The sequence below is a fragment of the Eptatretus burgeri genome, chromosome 10 (genome assembly GCF_056783735.1).
Source record: "Eptatretus burgeri isolate ZD-2024b chromosome 10, Ebu_testis_v1, whole genome shotgun sequence".
Classification (NCBI taxonomy): domain Eukaryota; kingdom Metazoa; phylum Chordata; class Myxini; order Myxiniformes; family Myxinidae; genus Eptatretus; species Eptatretus burgeri.
In genome coordinates, this window is record NC_140970.1 from 29,684,926 (window position 1) to 29,707,832 (window position 22,907).

General features: G+C 45.0%; 1 protein-coding gene and 1 long non-coding RNA gene across 3 annotated transcripts in view; one reads left to right on the top strand and one right to left on the bottom strand.

Moving 5' to 3' along the window:
• Nucleotides 1-3,056, top strand: part of LOC147018196 (uncharacterized) — a 45,502-nt gene extending 42,446 nt beyond the window's left edge. The window contains exon 3 of the long non-coding RNA XR_015062310.1: nucleotides 1,118-3,056. This is a non-coding gene — a long non-coding RNA (uncharacterized LOC147018196). The remainder of the gene's footprint in view (nucleotides 1-1,117) is intronic.
• The window catches only part of LOC147018197 (trafficking regulator of GLUT4 1-like), a 98,572-nt gene that overhangs the window by 21,625 nt on the left and 54,040 nt on the right, over nucleotides 1-22,907 (bottom strand). Inside the window, exons 2-3 of one of the 2 annotated variants that reach the window (XR_015062308.1) lie at nucleotides 17,438-17,602; nucleotides 7,196-7,320 (exon numbers count right to left, since the gene is read on the bottom strand). Coding sequence is in view for 1 of the 2 variants with exons in the window: in XM_085897662.1 (XP_085753788.1) it covers nucleotides 17,462-17,602 (141 nt within the window). In the remaining variant the exon portion in view is untranslated. The remainder of the gene's footprint in view (nucleotides 1-7,195; nucleotides 7,321-17,437; nucleotides 17,603-22,907) is intronic. The other variant, XM_085897662.1, reaches the window with a different exon arrangement.

Below are 22,907 nucleotides of genomic sequence, written 5' to 3' on the forward strand. Positions count from 1 at the left end.
ACCCTGACAAATCTCACACTGTCACCATGTCTTTCTGAAAGGACCATCTGGAAAACCACCCACATATACTTTCTCAACAATCCTCTTGAAGAAGTCCTCTCATTCAAGCTTCTGGGTCTCACTATCTGCCATGATCTTTACTGGGAAAGCCACATTTCCAAGCTGGCCTGCAAAGCCAGTCGCCAACTGGGCATCCTCTATCGTGCAATGTCCTTCCTTGGCACACCTGATCTAATGACTACATACAAAGGTTTCGTCTGCAACCTGATGGAGTACTGCTCTCCCCTCTGGGCTGGTGCTCCCACCTCTCACCTTTCTCGGCTGCACGCTGTGGAAACAAAGGCATATAGGATCATTGGTCTTTCTGTCTTTTACCATCTGCTCCCTGGCTTCGCCACCCCCCCTCCCCACTCTGTCTGAGATAAGTCCCCCCCCCTCCCCGTATTTTCACAGGGCACTCAAGGTACACCAGCAACCCCCCTTTTGGTAAAATCACCAAAATCAAGAATCACTGCTCACCTTAACACTTTCATTCATCTTTTTTTCCTGCTTTTGGAGCAAACTCCTTCAATCTCTTCAATCCCACTCTTCCCTCCAGGTCTTCAAAACAGCTGTTCACCACCATCTCTTATCTTCCCCCATCCAAAATCACGATCTTTTCTATCCCCGCTAATCCACCCAAAACCCAGCAAAGACATGAAAGTCCCTGTCGTGCAAAGACATGAAATTCCCTGTTGTGTCCATCTTGTTTAGCCTGTGGACCCCTCCCCATCCCTCTCCCTTCCACAGATCTCCTCATGTCTCTGTCCCCCACTGTTTTTTCCTTCCCTCTCCCGCCCCTCTTGCTGTATGTTGCTGTGTGTTAGCTCTCATACAAGCTTCGACAGCAAATACAAAAAAACAAACATAAAAAACTAAGATACAGAACACATTTATGGTTGCAAAACTTGTCCTTCCTGTCTTCCTGTGCACATTCTGCCAAGACTGATGCTATCGCTTGCAGCAATGAATATAGTTATATACAATAAATGAGAATTAAAAAATATCATTTGTTGGAAAATAAATTTTGTGACTTAATATTCCTATATAATTCTTCTTTTCCTCCTTGCGCCATGAGACGCACAGGGCTGCCAAGGCAGTAACGTTGGCTCAGCCGTTGGTGGTTACAACCTGGACGGGATACTACCACTCTGACACAGGATACTAGATTGCAAGTGCAAGAATTTGTAATTTGTTCAGGGTGCACCCATCTACGAACTTTCGGGCCTTGCACTGGTCCAGATCCTCAGGAATTTGCAGAACGGGGAGCTTCAAGGAATCAGCTTTTTTGACGAGTTCAGAAAGTTCAACAACTCTTTTGTTGTGCAGAGGCACACCCCTTTCTCGCAAGTATGTTTCCAAGTATTTTCGGCTTCTTTTAGAAGCTTTGTGAGTCATTTTCGGTAACAATCCTTATCTCGCGCACACGATATACTATTTGTTGCTACGAACACCGCAGTTTCCTGGGGTTTATGCACAGGTGCACCGAGCATTCTGGGGCGGATTACATCATTTTGAAAGTTGCATATTCCCCAACTCATCTACAAATGCCCAAAAGCAAAGCATGGTGAGTCATGACAATGGGGAAAGGTACATTTAGCACAATCCAATTACCACTGGGGAGGTTGTTCAATTCCAGCAGTGCCTGCTGCAGCCAATCTTTTCATTTCCATAATGCCAATTAAAACTCAGGGCTCTCTTTCCAAACTGAGAACCTATTAAATCATGGCAGAGTATCTGTGGAAGGTTATGTGAAACTCTCCAGGCCTTTCCCAATAATTTCCATTTAACTCCATCACATTCCACAGATGCTCCGGTTGGTTGTCCGTTGAGCTGTACTCATACTCCAGTCCATGCAGCTTCACCCACATCCATAGATCAGCCCATCATGGCAGGTCTCCACATGCTGGCTATCCCAGAATCTCAGGGATAGCCTAAGCCACATGCCCGATGGTCACCTCCTCAGGCTTTTAATGGCGCTTGGTGGTGCCAAATGAAGGAATGGCCCGCAACACCTCCCCCAAGTGGTCCTCTCAGCACAACATTGCAGGTCCCTGGGAGAGACCATATCGGTCCCGTGGAAATATCAAACCCCTCCATGGTCCGCCAACCTTTCAGATCCAAGACACTTGATCGTCCACCACCCCCAATGGACAGGGGACGCCACACACACCACTAGACCCACTGTTGGGGTCGGGTTATATCACACCTGTGGTTGGACCCCATGTCCAAATCTTGCCAGTGCAGCTCCCCAGCTGCCTGAAACAACCCAATGTACCAGGGGGGCAATTTCCCACGAGGCTGGCCACACTAACGCTCCTGGTCCGAATCATGCAGCCCGGAAACCAAGTCCCGCCAAGGCTGTTTTAAAATAACTTTAAATTTTAAGTTCCCGGCCTCGTGTTTCCAATTCCAGCTGTGTGCAAAGACCCCAATATTCATGGGCCTGATAGCTCTTCCTGCAAACTCTGCCGACCTTGAGCCTTCCACTCTTTTAATTCCACATTGTCATGGGTGGCCAGCTGCTCATGACAACTCCTATTTCGATACAAAAAAGAACTACAGCGAAGTCGATGGCACACCATTGCAAATCCCCATGCTTCCCACATAAAGCAAGGTTGAAAGATGGTAAAAAGTTCCACCAAGAATGACCTAAAATCAAATTTCGAGTAAAAAAAAAAAAATCTTCTGCTTTGACCCATGTGACCAAAACTCCACCCTAGGGCATGAACTGGGGGTCAAATCCAGAAAACGTTACATATTTCATGCATCCCCCGATATTAATTGCATATCCAAAGTTTCATTAAAAATGCTTAAGAATGTGCCCCCAATTGCATTTTTTTTTTTCAAATTTAAAAAAAATACATGTTCTTGGCTCGTGGAAGAGCTATGAGACAGAACAAAATACAACAAAGGAAACAAACAGCAGGAGAAAGGGGAAACACCAACAGCAGGGCAGAGGGAGAAAGTAGATGGAGATGGACAAACAAGGGATGCAGGTAATGACAAGAGGTAAGGGAGAACGCAAAGGGTGGACAATATGGACACATAAGCAAAATTTTGGGATGGGTGCGGGGTGGTTTAACGGGTGTCGAAAAATCATGATTTTGGATGGGAGATGACATAAAATGGTGATGAACAGCTTGAGATTGTTTTTTTGGGCGGGGAATTTGACCTTTTGACCCAGTCATTGGAGGTGCAGCCCAAATTACTACTCTCACACATTCTTGCCATGTGGTGATCATAACTACCAAGTTTGGTGAATTTCTGCCTAACCATTTAGGAGGAGATGGCATGACAGACAGACAGACAGATAGACAGAGAGACAGTAACAGACAGACCCAATTACAATATCCTGCATTTTTTAAGGCATGGAGATAAACATTTAAACTGCAATTGGGGCACAAACTGACAAAGGTCCACATTGGCTTGTCTCTTTCTAAGCTCTCTACAGCTACATCCCTTCCTTCTCACCCTCCCCAGACCATGGAAGTCAACACAGACCATGCGTCAACCACCATGGATGTAACCTCACTCAACTCGACGGATGTAACCTTACTCACCAGAATATGTCCGGTGCCACACACCTGGGTTCGGACCTTGCTGACTGGCGTAGGTCCAGCCTCGCTCACCGGCATAGGTCTGGCCTCGCTCACACACTGCACAGACTTACCTGTCACCCCATATGTTGCAGGCTTCAACACCTGGTGCACCTGCTCAGGCTCGAGAACCCGCCCGTACTCCGGAGCTGGTGTCACGTTGCACCCTGTCAGTGTCACACCAGAAGGACCCTTGCACGGTCCAAACGCACGCCCACAAGTATCATACTGCACACCATGGAGGTTGCTTCACACACCACAGGACTAGCTAGATTCTCCCCCTCTAAACCCTCTTTCTGGTTCGTCACATAGACAGTCTCTTTGCACTGGGGCAGAGTGACATCCACACCAGTGCAATGTTCTTCCAGGTCATTATTACTTAAAAGCATCCCTGTGGAATTTTCCTTTACCCCCCCTAAACCAACCCACCACTCCACTTTCAATTAGTGCCCCCACCTGTGCCTCAACATTTTATTGTTTTTCTTGAATTTTGTTTGCAGATTAATAGATTATTCATTACCTCCTCCACCAAAGGTGGATGCGACGAGGAGCTCCACTTGAAACTGCTCTATATATGCAGCTTTTTGATGCCAAGGGTCCATAATAAAAATTTGTATTGATGTCAAAGCCAGTAACCACCACTTGAAAATTAATAATAGGATTTTGGTGAAGATATGTATCCGGATCCGAATACGAGAATTTTTAAAGTCATTCTTCACCATTGAGAGAGACAGCCAATAAAGATATTTAGCACAAGTTGTGGATGGGTTTTGACAAAAACTTGGTGGGTTAGTTGGGTAGGTGACAATCAATAACAAGCTGATTAGATTTTGATTCAGGTCAGAATTCAATCCGGCCTATGAGTGGGATACAAAATGTAAACTGTTCAGTCTGGCAGAGATTGGTGCTCCACCAAGTGTCGTTCTAGTTTCCCACTCAATTTTATCAAATCATCTTTATTTTCATCCAATTGTGCTTTATTTTCCTCATTTGTTCCATTATTTGCAGGAACATGCATGTCCTGGGTGGAAATCACGCCAGCCTCCTCGCTGGGCTGCTCAGGAGTGGAGGAGGTTCCTATGCTCAGATCCTCACCGCTAGGCCCCACCAGCTCGCCTCCAAGCACGTGATCCACATCCTCTGCCTGTTATTGATGTCCACCATCTTGTCCATTTTTCCCCACGTGACAAATTTGAAAATCAAATAATTTTATATTCAGCAATGCCAATAGCACTTTTATTTGTGCCCGTATTTGATTTCAAATTTCCCTTGGGGATGGTGTCGGGATGAATCACAGACTCTTGACAACAGAAGTCGGTGTCGTGTCAGGAGTCACCGTTTTAAATTTTGAGTTCTTATATCTCAATCCTGATCACCAGATGTCATCATGTCAGGATGGGATTCTAACATAGGTGCAGTTGTCTCACTCCCAAGATAACAAATGTCATGGGATTCAAAACAGGTTACTATACCCACTTCTGACACCAGATGTCATGTCAGAAACATTGTTGACAAGGTCGCTCTGGGCCGGAGGTTATATAAATTCCTCCGCAGTAACCTTGAATGCAGTTTAACGGCATTCAAAGTTACTAGGATTCCCCAAGTTTCACCCAACATAGCAAAAACTGGCCGTGTTCGCACGGGAAGATGGGGAAACAGAAAAACGTTCGTTTTTTTGTATACATCGTCGAGGCTCATGGAACAGCTAATACACGAACTGATTAGGACATAACAGACAAAGCAGGATGCAAAACACATTTCCATGGGGTGGACAACATGGAAACAGAAGCAAACTCCAAAGAGGGAAAACTAGAAAATTGGAATGAGGAGGGATTTGGGTAAGTTAATGAAGGAGGTATTGGATTGGGGACGATCTGAGGTGGTAGTGAAAAACTGTCTTGAAGACATGGAGAGAAGAGTGAGATTGAAGAGGAAGTGGACGTTAATTCCACAGGTGGGGGGAGGGGGGAAAAGAACAAATGAGTGGAAGTGAGCAGTGATCCTGAATTTAGGTAGCTTCACCAGAAAGGGGATGGTGGTGGACCTTGTGAGACCTGCAGAAACCTGGGGGAGGGAGGGGGGTCAAAGCACGGAATGTGCAGAGGCTGCAAGACCAGAAAGGAGGCGGTAGAAGGCAGAAAGACCACCGACCTGTCTGCGATGGCGAAATGATAAGCCCATAGAATTAGCTTCAGTGTGGGAGATTCCAATTAATCTTAAAGGCCTTGGTTTCCATGTCGAGCAGAGCAAGCAGGGGAGCCAGCCCAGAGAGCAGAACAGTACTCCATCAAGCTGCGGATGAAGGCCTTGCAGATGGAAAAGACTTAAGGTGTGCAAAGGAAGGACTTTGTATGACATTGGATGCTCAGTCGGCGGGTGGCTTTGGAGGCCAGTGTTGAAAGGTAGTTTGCCCAAGAAAGATCATGGCTAATAGTGTGACCCAGGAGGTTTGAATGACTGAACCTTCTCAAAACGATTGTCAAGTAGATAGGAGGGTTTGTCAGACGGCCATTTCGGAGAGAGATAGTGAGAGTGTGAGGGGTTATCCTGGGATACGAAAATTTCATATTCCCAACTTTGACAGACGGAATTAAAGATCCTGGGATGGGAGATTATAATAGTTGTTAAAAGCACGGAGAAACACTGTGCTGTATGAGCGGAGGTGAAGGTTTGTGGACGAGGTGGAGAACAGAGAAACACCTCAGAATATAATCATTTTGAAGAAGAAGAATAAGAGGAGGAAGAAGAAGAGACAATATTGGTGAAGGAGAAGAAGACCATTTGTAGTATTTGTAAAAGATATACAAGGGTTGAAATGCATTCTTAAAATGATTTTTTTAAAAATAAGAAGCAGTTATAATTAATGTACATCAGTTTGGAGAAAAGAAGGCCAGTGGGGGGTGGGGCGAGGGGTTGGGGTGAAGTACAATCAGAAGCAGAAGGAAATTCAATAAAAATGAGAATCATTAGGAAGTGAAATATAAAGTTTTTTTTGTTTGTTCCGATTTTTTGAAGCGAGAAAAGGAAATAGAAATAGGAAATAGGATAGGATATGTGTTGAGGAAATAGAAGCAAGATAACCAGGAATATACCCAGGACATAAGGGACACTTTCGATTCGAGGAAGACCTTCAAGAAAGCCGATCATGCCTTGACAACACAAAACAAATAGCACAAAACACCAAACAAATTAACATGAAATATTGCATGCGATGAAACATCAACACATTGACGAAAGACACACACAAAACACAACAAATCTGGTTCAGAAAACTCAGCTTTGGTAAGATGGAATGAGCAGCTCAGATTTCACCATGTACACACGGAGCAACATCCTTTACAATTAAAATCTTTGATTAAACGTATATGGGGAGGAGAGAGATGAGACACTGATAATAAATATCATCGGAACAGACCAGGCGCTCAAAGGACACCAATTAGGTAGGCACATGCACTTATGTATAATGAAAGGAAATATAACAATGAAGCCTAACACCCTCAAGGTGCTGCTAATAAGTAAAAGATTTACGCAATACAATGGGGCAGGCAAGGACTTGCCCCTGCCTTGAAGTTGGCACAATTGTGATGCACAGGCCCGGGGTGAGCAGGGTGGCAGGAGGTATGCGATGAAGGCGAGGGATGGCTGCAAGATGGGTCCACGTCTCCAAGGTCGTCCACCAGTCCTGACGATGAAGCAGAGACACGTATATGCTGCCACGCCCAAAGCTCAACAACAACTCTTCCTGGTTTCCAACTAACCCTAACTACCACACTGGGATTCCAACTCCAACACAAAAACTGCAGCACTCAGGCATGGTTACAGCCTTCGTAAACTTTGGGACCACCTTCATACATGGCGGATTTCTATCATTCGCCACCTGCAGCTGAGGGCACACCCTCTTTTGGGCAGTTCCGTCCCATCGCACGGCCTCAGTAAAAAAAAGAAGCCTTATGCTCCCTCTCCAAGGCTCCACAGCCGACCTCGCCACCATGGCTTTAAGAATGCAAGCATAACCCACAAAATCAAATATATAAAGTTTATGTATGAGCACATACCACCTGTTGTTTAGCTGAAAGAAATTCTAAGAGAGGAGGGGAGAGAGAGAGGGGTGGGAGAGAGAGGGGGGAGTGGAGAGAGAGGACGGGGTGGGGGAGGAAGGATGGAGTGAGGGGGGGGAGTGGAAGGGGCGAGTGAGAGGGGAGAGGGAGGGGGCGAAAAAGGGGGAGAGAGAGAGATAAATAGGAGGGAGGCGAAAGAGAGGAGGGGGAGAGAGATGAGAGGGGAAAAGAGAGGAGAGAGACAGAGGGGAGAGTGAGGCTTGGGAGGGAGCGATGAGGGGTGGAGGAGAGAGGGGAGATTGAGGAGGGTGGAGGAGGGAGGGGACAGCACGGTGGGTTGGGGGAAGGGAAGGCAGCATGAGGGGAATGGAAGGCAGTGTGAGGATGGTGGGGAGGCAGCATGAGGGGAGGGAGCAAACATGAGGGTAACGGAAGGGAAGGCAGTGTGAAGGGAAGGAAGGCAGCGTGAGGGGAAAGCAGCGTAAGGGGGAGGGAAGGCAGCATACCGGGGTGTTACTAGGGCAAAAGTGCTTTCATTGGTCGATTGTGAAAGCGAACTTGTTGCTGTTGCAGACTTCGGTTCCTTTGAATTTGCATTCTTATCCGTCACTAACAGGTACTCTCTCTGGTGTTTGGTTTTCAAAAGTTTTAGCATATTGGACGTATTGCAGTGATGAGCAAGGTCTATTGAACAAAGTGACCATGCAACATTTGGACTGTCTTCATTAACCTTCCCAAAATAGTTCCAAACTGCACTTCTGGACCTTTTCAACAACATGTCAAAACTTTATCAGTCAATGTATTGCCTTCCCATCCATTAGCAAAGGAATTAGCCTGCTTTGCCAGCCAACTCTAAATGCCTTGGCATTCATTTAAAAGGAACACACCCTCGGGGCGTGTTTAGTTTGCAAGTGACTTGCTTTTGCTGGTATATTGCAAACGAGATGCCCCAAGGGGCGTTTTCCTTTTCAATTAACACATTACCATGCCATGTTTCACTGAAACATGCCCAACAGGGACAAATATCCCCCCCTCCTCCCAAACATGTCCAACAGGGACAAATATCCCCCCCCCCTAACCCTAACCCTCCAAATATCCCACCCTAACCCTAACCGCCACAAAAACCCCCCGCTTCTTTCTATGAAGTTGGAATTACTGGGAATCGACGTCGATTCTGGTTCACTTCTCAATTCCTTTCGATTCCATGGTTGGAATTGAGTCGATTTGGAATTTTGGAATCGATCCTCCCACCACTATAAAGCACTCAAGAAGCAAGCTTCACATTCCAGCTCAAATGCGATAACCTCTGGAATCTCTTAACCTGAACCTAATTTCAAAACTTAAATGGTGGGATTGACCTGAGCAGCAGTTCCGACTGCTAAAAAAAAGGGTTTATTTGTCCAATTTGCACATTGCCTGAAACTCCAGACTTCTCCAGTGGTCTCCAGATGGTGTTTAATACGACTGTGCTGGCCTGGCAAGCAATTAGCAATCGGTTATAATAGACATCACCTGGAAATGTCCAGAATGTCAAACAATGTATGAATTGAACAAATGAAAACTTTTTTTTAGCAGTCGTAACTGCTGCTGAGGTCAATTCTGCAGTTTAAATTTTGAAACTCGGCTGACGCTAAGAGATTCTAGAGTTTATCGCATGTACGGAAATTAAATAAAGACATGAACACTGGCGTCTCCAAGCGTTTATAAGCATTGCGATGTATAAACTGATTCATAGGTGTGATTATCAGGCATTTCATGATACGAGTGAGGAAAGTGGAAAAAAAAACATAATGAGCATTTTAGCATTAAGAAACCATTGCGGCCTGTTCCAAGTCAACACATTGTTGAGCAGGCCAAACGAAATGGTGAATTAAGACCCCAGCAAGCTGACAGAGGGCTGCCCAAGGATGACGAGGAGGCTTATTGGCCTGAGTAAGCAGGTTGTGAAGCCAGTGAAACGTTGCCTGAGACCAGGTCTGCTTTTGTTTATTGCTCAAATTAGCAGAGTACATGTAGTTTTACTTTTGGTTGGAAGTGCCCTCTCCTTTAAAAAAAAAAAAAATATATATATACATATATATATATATATATATATATATATATATATATATATATATATATATACATATATATATATATATATATATATATAATTGTTACGGTTGTGGAAATTCGCATTACACCATAAAGAGTCCTCAGGTGAGATATATCGGTAAGTTCATGTGTAGTTAGCCCAAACCCGTTGTATAGAGGGAATATGTGTGATTCATCCGGGCTGCGACGCTTTGAGTTCGCCATTTTTCTTTCTCTATTGTTATTTTTGACCATTAAGCTGCCAACAACTCAAACAGCCACTTCCTTTACCTTCACAACTCCATCCCGCAAACATCGCTTCACCGCCATTCCCAAACGACGCCCGCCAACCAACAAACCACTACAGAAAACCCCCCACCACCTTCGCCTATCTCCTTCTCCAACCATCAACCACACCACCAGTCAACACCAAACGTCGTGCTGTCCAGGGCCCGTTCGGCGATTGGTGCCAAACGCATCGAGCCGCGAGCGCGAATGGCGGCCTTTCCGAGGGAGAAATTCGGATTAGGGAGGCTTCACGCCCCCTTTTTCTCCGTCCAATGGGCGAGAGTCGGGCAGTATGGCCACGCCTCCAAACGCGATGAACGTGGATTCTTTACGAGAGGAATTCGGATCAAAAGAGGTTCACGCCCCCTTTTTGCCGCACCAATGGCTGAACAGAGGGTGGCGTGGCCCCGCCTCCAATCGCGTTTTGATCCTGAAATTTGCATTTCGGCTCCTCCTGCGGCCTATAATGACGCGAGCATGAGGCGACTCGCGGAGTTCGCGTGGTTGAGTTGCAGGCGGCTGGTCGGGGCAAGTGAAGAGTTCAAGTTCGAGTCAAGTGAAGACGGCAGTCGGCAACGAGGTTGCGGTGTGGGGGTCGCTCGTCTCGTCGCGGGTTCCAAGCCAGCCAGCCATTCCCCTCTCCCTGAGCATCAGCAATTTCCCCCCCTTCCCAGCCACGCTGAGATAGTGCCGGGGGGGGCATTCCTCCCCCACCCTAAACGTGGTGCCAACAAAACTGCTTGCGCGGAGCACGCTGGAGAGGGCTCGCCGACCACGCCAGAGGCATGGAGTCGGGGCGCAGCTGCGCGAACATTGCGGCTTGCCCGCCATCACGTCATGAGGCGCGGGTAAGACCTTCTCGGTCTCGTGGACCTGGCCGCTCCTCCAGGATCCATGTACATTTGGTCCACGGACCTGTCTGCCTCCTTGCCTGTGAGGGTGGCTTTCTTTCCTTTGCTTTTTGTATGAGTGATGTGGCGCCGAGTCCCGACAAGTAGAACTGTATAAGTGTTGTAAATAATTGCCCTTTTATTCGGTCGTATTGCATTTGCTTTTGTTGCATCTTGTCTTGACTGTAATATACGTGCCTTCCGTGTTTCCGTAATAAATGTGCATTACTTGTTGAACTGTTTCCCGCCTTGCTTCATCTCCTTCCTTACATTGAATCTCCAACTTGCATCACGTAAGGGATTGATAGTGGGTTTAAAACGCCCGGTAAATAATTGGAACCGTCAAGGTCGACGATAACTCCGCTCGGTTATCCCTGTAGTATGGAAAGAGCCGCTCAAGCGGTTCATGTCCGGAGTCGACCTGTGGCGTGGTACAACTCCTCGGTACGCTACTCGTGCTCGTACTTAGGTAAATCGACCATTCGGCGATCGGACCCTATTTCACGCGGGTAGAATGCGGACTGAGTTGTGGTGAGGTTAAACCCCCACCCGTGACTGGCTCCGGCCGGTAGTTCCCGGAGGGTCATGACTGAATTGTCCGTTCCGGTGGGCGAGGCGGCCGTTTTGGCTACACGCAGTCGTTCGCACGCCGGCGGGCGTGAATTCGCAACAATATAAATTGTTGTGGCTCTGCAAAACCAGCACTCCTCCAAGGCAATGGCACCCAACATAAAGCGATCCATCCATTGGGACCATACTCTGTGCAAAGTGTTGGTGCTGCCTAAGCAGTCTCCTTGGCTATTGGGCACAATTCTGGATGGGTCACCACTTTGACACAGGATGCCATGCTGGCACTCATTTTGCAGACCTCGGAAGGTCGGAAGGTCAGAAGGCAGAGTCAACCCCACCTGGTATTAATTCAACAGCTGAGTGGGATTTGAACTCAGGATCTGAGGATCCCAAGACTACTACCCTAACCATTAAGCCAACACCAAGAAGCACATAGAGCAATCCTGAGACAGTTATCTCATTAGTATTGATTTAGTTAGCCCTTTCCATTTGTCTTGTGGGTAAATGGACAAAGGTGCGTTGCGTAGGGCTTTCAGTTAAATCTTAAACCCCTTATTCTTTTATTTATTTCACTTATTTTACTTCCCTTTATTTCACACATGAACCTCTGGGCATGCAAGCAAGCACACCACGAGCCGGAAAGTGACGTCATGAGGATATGCTGCAATGTCCCCATTCAAACTGCACACCATTTCCTGTTCGAACGGCGTGCCAGAAACCAACTGTCACTTCACCTCAGACCCTCACCATGCTCATCACAATGCTACAATGCTCACCGTGATCACTACAAACGCCTCCTAAAATTCCCCAACAACCACCTACGCCCGACCTCTTCACAGCAAATGCCACAACCACAACCAACCACTTCACTCTATTCACTACAATCACTTCAACCACTCCTAATGCTTCAACACCTTCACCACAAACGCCACAGCCCTTCCTCTACCTCACAACAACCACTAGAAACCACCCCAACCACAGTTAGCTCCCTGGACGCTCACCACATTCTCTGAGGATGCCATGGAAATGGAGGACATTGTGAGCCGGGGTGTTTTGGCGTGTAACCTGAAGCGCAAACGTGCACTGGGGTTCGATCAACGACATCTCGGTAACTTCGGCATTCCGCTAAATAACCACACTCAAATGGAGTTCAGTGCATGTTCAGCGCTGGAGAGCGCTCACAAAAACCCTTGGCCAATGTTAATTATGGAACTGTGTCGCATGGCCAGGCTCGGAAGCAACCAAGGCCATTTTCACCTCAGGAGTCCGGCCGGCGTGGCTACAGCGTGGGGGTGATGGCTATGTACCAATGGGGAAGCTCGAAAATGCCTACAGGCTCTTTTGATCATCCTTTTGGCTCCTCCTACACTCCTGGCTCTATAAAAGAGAGAGCAAATCAGGCTCAGTCTCTCTCTTTTCAACCAGGCTCTCTTTCGTCCAGCCTCCGAATCTCTTCAAAGCCTTTACCGAGCCGAGTGCAATCGAGCTGAGGGGGCAGCGCAACCGAGCGAGGTGAGAGGGGCAGAGTGAGCCATCACTAAGACGTGATGGGACCATTGCCGGGTCATCGACGCTCAGCTTCAGTGACATTCCGCAGCCAATATTCATTACCATATAAAGACTTTCTCACACGTCCCATTAAGCTTTCTCTCATGCATCTGCTCAATCCGTACTGCACCCGGTGGCCTCAGGACCGGTTGTTCTGAAGGAACCAGAGAACTTCCCCCCATGGCAAACCTCTAACCCCGAGCCCGCAACGAATATATATATATATATATATATATATATATATATATATATATATATATATATATATATATATATATATATGTATATATATAATACTCAGTGTAGAAAAGAGATTTACTTAGGGGTTCTGTAATTCAAATAAATGTCAAGTAGCTGAATTGAACAATGAAAGATGAATATACCAAAGTGGGGGGCAAGATGTCCCTGACAGAAAAGGTACAACAAAATCACTCTCATCCCTCTCGATTTCTCCTTCACCCCCCACATCCATAACCCCCCCCTCCACACACACGCACACACACACACACACACACACACACACACACACACACACACACACACACACACACACACACACCCATAGAAATACATCCTCATTGGTCCTTTTGTCCAGTAAACTGAACATTTTCCATTTAAAGTTACCCACTATTGACATCAAGTCCAGACATTCAATATATAACCAGGACCCAGGACTGGTTAGTGGCTGGTTGGAGTCTTGACTCATCATTCCTGTTCGGTGAATCTTGGCCAATCAACTCTGCCACGGCACTGAGCAAAAAGGCCAAAATTATCGTGTGTTTTGTTTTTCATCAAGTACATCTTTGGCTGAAAATCAAAAGTAGCCAAACTCTGGGTCATGAATTAAGCATTGCAGCATGAATGGGTTTTACATTCTTTCATCCTCCTCTTTTATGAGATACCCTGTACTATTATTGTCTTGAAATACTGTACAAAACAAATCCACACAAAACATTGCTACTTTGAAAACGGGATAAAATGGGAATTTAAGGATAGAGTGTCATGGATTTTCCACGATTCACACAGAAATATTTTAAAAAACAGGGGTAATACCCCTGGGTGCCCACCTGGTAGAATAATAATACTAAGGAGGAAGGAAACATGGGATGGAGACGGAATCAGCAAAATATACCAATAAACCAATGTTATAGCAAATAGCTATTTTGGGGGACAACCCCCCCCCCCTAAATCCTCCCAAGCATTCATATAGCGTGACCAAACTTTGGTACATCACGAGTGATGAAGGTTGTGGTCAAGTTTCATCAAAATTGTGTGTGTGGTTTCAGAAAAGAAAGCAAACACCTTTTTGGGGGGGGGCAACACCCCCTAAACCCCCGACATAGATCCCATCACACCCCAATTTTATTTAATGCCCTGAACAAACTTTGGTACGTCATGAGTGATGAAGGTTGTGGTCAAGTTTCATCGGAAATGCGTGTGTAGTTTCTGAGAAAAGAGCAAATACTTATTTTTGGGGACAACCCCCCGTAAACCCCTTAAGCGCCCGATTTCTTTAAATGCCGTGAATCATCTTTGGTACATACTGGGTGATGAAGGTTGTGATCAAGTTTCATCAAAATCGTATGTGTAGTTTCAGAGAAGTTGCAAGTGTTTATGGATGGACAGACGGACGTACGGACGACACGCCATCCCACAAACTCCCTGGAATTACGTTATAGGTGAGCTAATGAGATGCCTCACCAAAATAATATGAAGAACAGAAAGAAAGACAAATCATTAAGCTGTAACCATCACATGTCATATTAGAGTGCTGTATGTAATAGGCCAAACACAACTGTTAGTAATACTACAGAGACAGCATCCAGAGGCAGGCTATGCTCGCTCCTACAAATTACTTTTCCATTACTGGCTGCTATTTCCTTCTAATTGAAGTTGAAAGCTCCGACTCCGATTACAGCCGCACTTTGGGGAATTCAGGAAAGTTGTAACCTTTTAACCTCCTACTCTGTAGATACGAAGGGGGTCATCAAAATGTGTCAATGTTTCAAGGAAACTAAAGACGGGAGGAGGCCATTCGGTACATCACACCTGTCGCTTACTCACACCCTATTGACTTTATCTATCTTCTAAGGACTGACCAAATTGTCAACATTTACTTAATCCAAAATAACATTCATAACCCTTTATATTTAACAGTACATATTTTATTTAATCTCGAGGCAGAGACATTAACCAGAGCATTAGTATGCACTCCTTTGAAATGCAGCATCCCATGTGAATACTACCCTGCTTTAATCCTGGAATGAACACAGACTAGAAAGCTCACAAGTGAGCTGAACATTCTTTTTCGTACAAATGTGCTTTTGGTTATCACCCATTGTGCTTTCTTGTATTTCACATCAGTGACACATTTCACAAACAACATGACACACACGCCCACGCACACACGCGCGCACACACACACACAGACACACACACAGACACACACACACACACACACACACACACACACACACACACACACACACACACACACACACACACACCTCATCCATTTATAGTTGATACAGTGGCCTGCAAAAGTATTAATCCCCGACAAGTTATACCACATTTGGATGAATTACTAATTATGCAGAAACAATTTTTCCAAATGAACTTTTTTATTCATAACTGAAGAGATAAAACTAAACACTGCTATAGTTAAAGGAGGTTGCATGTCAGGAATACCTGCAAAAAACATGTACAAATCAAAATTCACTGGTTGTAAAAGTATTCAGCCCCTAAGGTCAGTACTTGGTGGAAGAACATTTTGCAGCAATGACTGCTATGAGTATTTCTGGGTCGGTCTCTATATCAGCTTTGCACAGTGAGATGGTGAAATATTTGCCCATTCTTCACGTGAAAATTGCTCTCGTTCTGCCAAGTTTGATGGGGATCGTCAATGGACTGCAATCTTCAAGTCTTGCCATAAATGTTCAATTAGGTTCAAGTCAGGACTTTCACTGAGTCCACTCAAGAACATTAATTTTATTCTTATTCAGCCACTCCAGTGTAGCTTTAGCTTTGTGTTTCAGATCATTGTCCTGCTGAAATGTGAATCTCCTACCCAGTTTCAGATTCATGACTGACTCAAGCAGGTTTTCATTAAGGATCTCCTGTACTTTGCACCATCCATTGTCCCTTCTATCCTGACAAGCTTGCCAGTCCCTGCTGATGAGAAACAGCCCCATAACATGATGCTGTCACCACCATGCTTCACAGTAGGGACAGTGTTGACGAGGTGGTGTGCAGTGTTAGGCTAACACCAGACTTAACGCTTTGAATTTCGACCAAAGAGTTCAATTTTTGTCTCTTCTGACCACAAAACTTTTCTCCACATGCCTGCAGTATCATTAAGATGCATTTCACATCAGAGCTTTTAGATGCATCTTTGTCAGTAATGGCTTCTGTCTTGTCAGCTGTCCATAGAGGCCAGCTTTATGAACGGAACGTGATATTGCTCAGTGATGAACACTGACCCACCCCCCCTCCCCCGTCCATCTTGGACATACAGGATTGCGGATCTTTCAAAGTCATTGTTGAATTTAGTGACATCCTAAACCAGTTTCCTGCTTAACTGGGTGCTGTGTTAGGATGGGCAACATGATCTGGGTAGAGTTTAGGTTGTATGGTACATCTTCCACTTCTTAATGATGGATTTCACGATACTCAAAGGGATAATGAATGACTTTGAAATCTTCTTATAACCCTTTCCTGAACGGTGCTTCCCCACCACTTTATGTCTGACTTCTTTGGAAAGCTCCTTGGTCTTCATGTTTGCCTTGTTAGTTGACCCAAGTGAGTTGCATCTTAAAACTCCTTTGAGAAGTGGAGAGGTTTAATTTTCAGTTAAACCACTGATTACACACAGGTGAAACTTATTACCCTTATTTTGAAACCTTTAAAACAAATAATTTGCTTCTGAAGTGATGTTGGGTTAATTCGGGAAAGGGTTTGAATACTTGTGATGCAACTGAGAATCATTTGATTTTCTTTGATAATCTTACTTATTCACATTTTATCTGCATCTTTTAGCTTTATCACTTTGGAGTAGTTTGTGAAGACTTTATGTATTAAGTTTGATGGGGAGGCAAAAGGCTGGGTTAGTTTCACAGCCATTGAAGAAGTAAACACAAAGCAAATATGATCATAATATGACACAAGAAGAAATGAGATAAAGCTCATCAACACATCAAGATAAAGTGAATAATGCAAGTTGGTGAAAGATATTTATTTTATACTTTCCTTATATTTGAACAAATGTGAAGCATGGTGGAAAATTAAGGAATATGTGAAGGTTTGTTTGTTTAAACAAATAGGATACAGTGAGGCAAAACAAACAAAATTATTTTGAGAAAAGTATAGAGCTCACTTTGCTGGAAGGCGAGTTTCTGGTTCACTTTTTGATATAGGAGAAGTAAACAGAGAGGGCGAATACCAAGGTGCCCCCCATAATGGACCCCAAGCTGATCAGTTTTGCAACACGGCCTAGCCTCCGAGCACCATCCACATCGCCTCCCGCAAAGCTGTTACGAGACTGCATTCAGGGAAACATAGGTCAGTGGTCAATTGATTATGTGAACCGCATCTCTATCATTTCAATTTCCTTTGTCAACATATCACCAAACTGTCATTTTCTATAGATTTGTGGAAATCACCAAAAGCAAGGATTTGCAAGACAAAGGATAATAAATGGATATACAAAAGCAGGTGCTCAAGTAGAAAGCATAGACAGTGTTTTGTGATGAGGTGGAAGGGGATGGTTGAAGGGAGCCAGGGGAAAGCTACATAAATAATAAATGAAAAGCATAGCAGTCATGAAATTCAAAATACAATGGCAAATTGCTCTTCCCTGTGATATGGCAATTTTTTAACCAAGCTCAATATGCTTTCTGGAAATTAAGCTAATGGTGTATTCCTTTTCAAATGCATGGTATGTGCAGCGTCAAGCTTCAGCACGTGTGTGCCATTATCCCTCGCCTATTTGCTGACATCTGAGCCTGTGTGCTCAGCCATGCAGCTGGGTGAGATCATTCAGCAACATCAAACAATAACAAGACTTGTTGCATTTCAGCAATTCCTACTGTAGTCAAAAACCAGTGGTTAAAAACAAATTGAATTTATTTAAACCCAGAGGATAAAAGCAGCACCATCTCAAAGTGGCCATACAGCCATTTGCTTTGATTCATATGTTGGTTTTTCAAATTCAACATACATTTAGCTACATGGGCACGGTGATGTAAAATGTAATATATCCAAGATGAGGTTGGCAACCAAATTTTGGAGAACATAATGAACACACTTTACCTTTAACTAACACACACACACACACACACACACACACACACACACACACACACACACACACACACACACACACACACACACACACACACACACACACACACACACACACACACACACGTTATAATATACTGTATGGATGTCATGAGCATCAATAATTTACTCAGCGCCTCCACAACTGTTTGCTCGGCACGATTGTAACAATGTTGCCTGTTATCAATATGGTGCAGCTTAGTTTTGATGAGAAGAAACCAAGCTTGTCATTAACCATTCTTTCATTCACATTGATCAGATTATTCAAAAACATGTCATCACAACAACATAAATAAATTATGCATGAGCAGATAATATGAAGTGTTGCAGAAGCTAATACATAACTTTTTATATCCTTTTTTAATATACAATGTCAAGGATTGTATAAGAGCTAACACACAAAACGAATAATAAGGGGAGCAGGAGAAAAGAGGGGTGGGAGTGGGAAGCACAAAACAGTGGGGAACAGAGACATTAGGAGATCTATGGAAGGGAAATGGATGGGGCAGGGAACATGGGGTATACAAGATGGGCATTACAGGGACTTACTTTCAGGAAGGAAAGCAGGGAATTTGAAGGAGGTGGTTTTGGGATGGATTCACAGGGGTAGAAAAGATAGTGGTTTGGATGTGGGAAAATGTGAGATGGTGGTGAACAGCTGTTTTGAAGACCTGGGGGGAGGAGTGGGACTGAAGGAGTGTGAGAGTTTGTTCCAAAGGTGGGAAAAGAGGAATGAAAGAATGAAGGTGAGCAGTGATTCTTGATTTTGGTATTTTGAACAGGAGGATGTTGTTGGCAGACCTTTAGTGCCCTGTGGAAATATGGGCGGGACAGATAGCAGACAAAGCAGGGGGGCAAGGCCAGAGAGGAGACGGTAGAACACAGAAAGACCACCGACCTGCCTGTGGTGAGAGAGAGAGTAAGAGACCCAAAGACTCAACTTCATCGCGGGAGATACCAATAATCCGAAATACCTTGGTTTCTACAGCATGAAGCTGAGAAGGGTGAGAGGTGGGAGCACCAGCCCAGAGGGGAGAGCAGTACTCCATCAGGCTGTGAATGAAAGATTTGTTCGTGGTCAGGAGCTCGGGTGGGCTGAGGAAGGACTTTGCTTGATGGAGGATGCCCAGTCGGCAACTTGCTTTGGAGGCCAGCTTGGAAATGTGGCTTTCCCTGGAAAGATCATGGCAGATAGTGAGACCCAAAAGTTTGAATGAAAGGACTTCTACAAGAGGATTGTTGAGGAAGTAGATAGGGTGGGGGGGTGGGGGTTCCAGATGGTCCTTTTGGAGAGACATAGTGAGAGTGTGAGATTTGTCAGGGTTGAAAAATAGAACAGAGAGAGGGTGAGCAAAAGAAGCAGAGCAGGTTTTTAGGACATGTGGGCTGATGCCATCTGGACCAGTTGCAAAATCAGAGTCGCCGTTTGACACCAAAATCACCACCTTGTTGGAAGAAAAGGACACAGAGTCCGAGAACTGCTGGGTGCGACTGGGTAAGGTGGGTACAGAAAGCGATCGGTTTGGGACACGAGATTTAGAAGCAAACACAGAGTTTAGGCATTCAACCTTTTCACGTGCATTGTCAGCTTTGCAGCCATTTGAGGTAAGTAAGGGGATGGAGGGGAAACGTACACCAGAAACGGACTTAACTCGATGCCACCAATATTCGGAGGAGGGAGACAGGTTTGAGAGTTCAGACTTGAGATTAGAAAGATGTTGTTTCCTGCCTCTCCTCAGGGTAGACACACACTTGTTCCAAGCTTTGTGGAAGGATCAGAGATTGCCTTCAGTTGGAGTTGCCTTCCATGAGGTGAAGGCAAGTTGTTTCAAGCCAACTGCCTCGCCACAAGCTTCAGTGTACCATGGGTTATGCACTTTGGTGAAGGCTATGACAACTGAAGATGAGATGGGATAAATCTGTGCATGAGAGAGAGCAAATTTCTTTGAAAGAATTCCCAGGATGAGTTGATGTCAGAGAAAGTAGAGATGGGAGATCAGTCAAGAAGTTTGATGGCTGCTTGAAGTCCTTGCCAGTTGGCCTGAGTGAAAAGCCAGACTTGACGGCACTGATGTGGTTCTGACTAATAACATTAATAACAGCCAGAGAGATGTTTACTTTGACAAGCACGTGGTCAGATGAACCAATTTGAGTGGAGGAATAACAGCAGATATTTTCAGGGAAATTGGTCACAATCAGATCCTGAAGAAATGGAGTACCATTGGTTGAGATCCGGGTCGTGAAGTTGACCGATTGTGTCAGTCCCAATGAGTCACAGAAGTCTTTTGCTGAAGTGCCATGGCAGGTGAGGGAGGTACTCACACTCAGCCAACTGGCATGATGACAATTGAAATCACCACTAGTCCAGGAGCCCAGAAGGTTTATTCAAGTGAAAAGCGCCGGAACGTTTGACCTCATGGGCTGATGAGGTCATCCACCGACATCACAAAAATGCATTGCTGCCGGGTCTGACCCGTGGCTTTCTCCCCGAAATCATTCCATTAGTGACGCCATTACCGAAAAACCTAATTTCCTCAATATCTAGCAAACTATGCATGATAATATCACGAATAAGGTGTCCATACATATGTTTTCATGGTCAACCATTACCCTAATGCTATGCATATTGCTAGAAAATGTATAGTTTACCACATAAATGCATGGTTCATCCACTAAATTAGCGACGCCATTACCGAAACCTCACTATCTGAAAAACTGTGCGTGATAATATCAAAAATAAGGTGTCTATACTGATAATTTTATGGTCAATCATTACCCTGACGCCTGTGTTATTACTGGGAAATGTGTAGTTTACCATGTAAATGTGTAGCCCACCCGCTCATTAAGCGTCGCCATCACCGAACAACGATATATGGAAAACTTGCAAATGTGCAGTTCACATAATTAACTTGATGTCTTCTTGGCATTACAAGTCTTCTCTATCACTTTCGTCACTCTCATCACTGTCCTCACTCCAAGAATTATCTGACACTTCCTCATCTACTGAATTATCTTCCACGCCATCCCCATCATCCTCATGTGGGCCTGTGAGGGACTCTGGAACTGAACTTCCTGGATACCAGTCTGGTTCAAAGCAGTTTTGAGACAACTTCCATCCATAGTCTGTCTGACTCGCCCCGTCTGTCTGATCAACTCTCTTCTAGATTCTTGTCACATAATGCGCCTTTTTCATATGATTACCAAGTGTCTTGGCGCACAGGGGAAGAGAGGCACAGTTTATCTTCTTTATTCTGGCAAGGGGCTCCTTTTCATCACCACCACCCATTCGCATGAACGCCTTGTATCTGGCTTCATTAATGTCAGAGGTTTTGAAGCCATACAGCACGCAGACAAAGGATGTAACAGCTTGGACGTCTACCTCCTCAGCTGTTAGAGATCGCAATGCCATCACACGAGCTGCATCTGACTCCATCTGCTGGAAGGGCTTCACTTTGCCCTTTCTGTAGAAACATGATGTGAAATCACAACCAGTCGAGGCATGAAGGCCGATTAATGCTTCAGTGATACCAGTCTGTTTCTTCTCAAGAATGTCAGCTAGCTTAGTGACATCAATGTACCTTCGGTGGTTGCCAGATTAATAGTCCATGATGATGTTGATCCCTTCCGACCTTCCAGAAAGCCCAAGCAGAATGATGAAGATGTTCGTATCAGTGGACCTTAACTAGAATGTTACCAGTGGAAATGTTGTTTGCGTGAAAGGCAATGAGTGTGTCAGCTTCTTCATGTCGACATTGGAGGTGATTCGGTTCCTCTATTTGCAGCACATCATCCTCGTTGTTCTTCATCTCCATACACACACCACCATGTGAAACATAGTGTTTTCCTTCCAAGAATTGAACAATATTGGAGCTTCTTCCATTCCTCCATTACAAACCGGGTAAACTCTTCCTTGAATGATCCACTTTTGAGTAACTCTGTCGCTGAGCCTGGTCAGGTCGAGTAATGATGAGTGATTGAGGAGTAGTTGAACGACGCAGGTTTCGCTCGGTATCTTTGATTGATGGTGACTAGTACTTGTCGAGCACTAAATGGATTTGCTCCCCACAATACAAACATACTTTTGCCAAAAGATCCTTTGCAATGGTTGCATATGTGGACTTGTTGTGCTGCAGCACGGTTTCATGGAGGATAATACTGCCATCAATCACTGCGGCTGTTATTGGGGGAAGACTGTTGTCATCGAGAAACACTTCCTGTCTGCTTTAAAGTTTCTTTGTGAGAGATGCCTTGTCCGTCTTCAGGGGAGTTCCATCGCAATGGGCAAGAGAAAGTGGTACTTCAGTAACCGGAAGGCTAAGAATGTGATGCAGATCAAGTGCATCACTTATCTCTGCAGCAACAGCTAAGATTCGTCCAAAGACATCCCTGACTCTCTCTGCCACATTCGCTCTTTGTGCTGCGGTCTAAGATTGCTTCACATTCTCTGCAGCAAAGTTCAACATTTTGATCCTTGCCACATAGTCACGACAAGTGTTATGGTATTT